The following is a 3,084-nucleotide window of genomic DNA, read 5'->3' on the forward strand; positions in this document are numbered from 1 at the left end:
CTGTGAAACTTGGGAGAATCATTTTCTCGATTCAATCGATGGGGAAAAAAGCAGCTACAACATAATAATGTCTTTGTTTTAGTTAGAGTTTCACGGCACTTGCAACACAATAAGGTCATATTTGTACCCACGATTAGAGATGTTACAAGAGAGTAACACACATAAAAAAAGAAAGAGGAGAGGTAAGGACGATAGGTAGACTATATTCCTTTTTTCATCCCGCAGCAATATGCGTGTGTAACACTTTTATTTATCCTATTATTATTTTTTCAAACTAATCTATGCATTCTGTTCAATAGTAAGTGCCGGTATAATAATAGAACGTAATTCGAACATACTTTTGCAAGTCGACATATTCCAGAGCACTATTGAAATCTACGTTCAGAGAGAGAGAGAGAGAGAGAGAGAGAGAGAGAGAGAGAGAGAGAGAGAGAAGGAGAGAGAGAGAGAGAGAGAGAGAGAGAGAGAGAGAGAGAGAGAGAGAGAGAGAGAGAGAGAGAGAGAGAGAGAAGAAGAAGAAGAAGAAGAAGAGGCAGAGGCAGAGGCAGAGGAAGAGGCAGAGGCAGAGGCAGAGGAAGAGGAAGAGGAAGAGGAAGAGGAAGAGGAAGAGGAAAAGGAAGAGGAAGAAGAGGAAGAGGAAGAGGAAGAGGAAGAGGAAGAGGAAGAAGAAGAAGAAGAAGTAGAAGAAGAAGAAGAAGAAGAAGAAGAAGAAGAAGAAGTTGGACCTATCCGCGGCACCCTCTAACCACCCACAACGTGTGCGCGCATGTTGGCTTCAGATATCGCGTTATCAGTGCTGCATCTTACTGCGAGATTTAAGACTCATAGTGATCGATGTTCTTGAAGTCGTTACAAACTGGAAACCGTATTTGGCGTGTTTTTCGGGTACTTGTATGATTTTCATTATGTGGTTTCAATCTCTTAATGTGTCTTGAGCTGTTGTTGTTTTTTTACTCAGAAAGTCTCCCGGCTAATCTGGTGTCACAATTATTTCTCCGTAGCCTATCCACTATCCACCAATTTCAAAAGACACGATTATGTCCCTTGTCAACGAGACAGAACGGGAGCTCAAGGGATCCCACAACATCTCTGAACATGGCGGCTTAATTGACGACCAAACTTTGCGTATTTTCCTACTTGTGTTCACCTTTGTCACCCTAGGTCTCAGCCTTTTAGGCTCGGCGTTCAACTGTATAAACATAACTGTGTTCTTGACGCTGGGAGCTAAGGACTGTGTGTCTGTCTGTCTCCTTTCACTTGCCGTTTCCGATTTCACATGCCTGTTTCTCGGGGCTATTTGCGGAGTTTGTGACATACTCGATGCCTATGGCTCTGCTGACTTCTATGTGGATCCCCGAGGGCTATATTACCAAGTAATATTCATCAGTTCAATGTCATATGACATTTCGACCTATATCACAGCCTTCATCTCACTGGAACGTTGCCTCTGCGTGGCTTTACCTTTCCGTTTCAAGGAACTGTTCACCTTTAAACGAGCCGTATTGGCTATGGCGACAATCTTTTGCCTCACATTCTGCTGTTACCTCCCCCATTACGTCACATCCGGTCTCCGTGTCCAGTGGGACCCCCGGACGAACACGACCCGCGTCCTCCTGTGGAGCTCGAAAGACATGCCGGCCATCACAGCTTTCTTAGATTTGTGGAACCATCTGATTCTAGCGGTCACTTCAGTGGTCATCGTCATTGTGTGTACCCACATCATGGTCACCGGCCTCAAGAAATCATCTCAGTTCCAGAGACGCGGAGCTGCGAGACCGTCAGAGCCAGATGGTCTGAACAATTTCAAAACTTCGAACGAAGTAGGAGAAGGAGAAGAAAACGTTTTGAGAGACCCAGACAGTCGCAGAGATAACAATATTTCCAGGCCGTATTGTCCCACAAATGTGGAAAAAGAAAGTAGTAACAAGATTAAAGTTGAGAAAAGTCCCCAAACTCTGTCGGCCAAAAATCGACGTGTTGTGAAAATGGTATCCACACTGGCAATCGTCTCCATCTTGTGCAATACGTCACGACTTCTGTTCGTGGTGGCCCTGAGAGCTGAGCCCGACATAAACTTCGGACATCGTTATCACAACTTGTACATGGTCATCCTGGCCTTGGCCTATATCTTTCAAGTTATCAATGCTTCTGTCAACATTTTTATATACCTCAAGCTAAATCCGTCGTACAGAAAAACATTCTCTCAGATTTTTGGCATTGGTCAGACAAAATAAAATCAGACTTTTTAGAAAGTTCTCCTATTCGCTCAATATTGTAAGAATGGCAAAAAAAAGGGGAAAAATCGTTTTCCTGACTCCGTTGTTATTTGGTTGTTAACTACATGTATTTTTTTTTCGACGCGTCTGTCTTGTCATATCATAAAACTGTACTCCAAATTTAAACGTTATTCTTTGAGGTATATTCGGATGACAAAATTGGTGCCCATGCAGATAATGGCAGATATGAGACATCCCGTCTGAACACTCTGTTGGGGATTTGAACCTGTCATGTACGAGATAGCTGGTAGGCTGGACTCAGATCTGTGAACCCTCAATGATCTAGATTGAGTTGATGATAACATTAATTAACAGTGCTCATTGTCCATTAATACATTTGATAATTTTAATACATTTGATAATTTTAATACATTCGATTCATTTGAAAGAGGGTCGATTAATGACGTTTGCAGCGTTAACTAGAATCTAGATCAAACTGACCTCTGATTTGTTTCATCCTATTTGACCTGTTGCATTCCGCAGAAAGACCCGACTCCTCTCTATGCGAATTAAGAAGACCCAAGACGAGGAAAAACTGACCATGGAGGAGTTGATCAGACTCTGCTAAAATGGTCGGTTGATTTTTGCCCCCCCCCCCCCCCCTCCATGAAGGAAAATTCAGCCGTCTCGACTGACTGTATCTCATATATTACATATATATGTATCAAATGGGAATCCTCGAGGTATTAGATGCAACCCCCCCCCCCCCCCCCCGCCAAGTAGTGTCAGTGCGGAAGGGGCAATAAATCACATTCGAACATCGAGCAAGAAGGCCTTATAATGACCAACGTTTGCCATCCTTCCAATA

At 43.2% G+C, this 3,084-nt stretch overlaps 1 protein-coding gene across 1 annotated transcript; it reads left to right on the top strand.

The window, feature by feature from the left end:
* The first annotated feature begins 571 nt into the window (after positions 1-571).
* LOC100533255 (chemosensory receptor C) lies at positions 572-2,285 on the top strand. Its single transcript, NM_001204566.1, is given in 1 exon segment — positions 572-2,285. A coding segment is annotated over 1 exon segment (1,197 nt). The 5' UTR covers positions 572-1,037; the 3' UTR covers positions 2,235-2,285.
* Positions 2,286-3,084: the final 799 nt, after the last annotated feature.

The sequence above is a fragment of the Aplysia californica genome, unplaced genomic scaffold (assembly GCF_000002075.1).
Source record: "Aplysia californica isolate F4 #8 unplaced genomic scaffold, AplCal3.0 scaffold00699, whole genome shotgun sequence".
NCBI classification, from domain to species: domain Eukaryota; kingdom Metazoa; phylum Mollusca; class Gastropoda; order Aplysiida; family Aplysiidae; genus Aplysia; species Aplysia californica.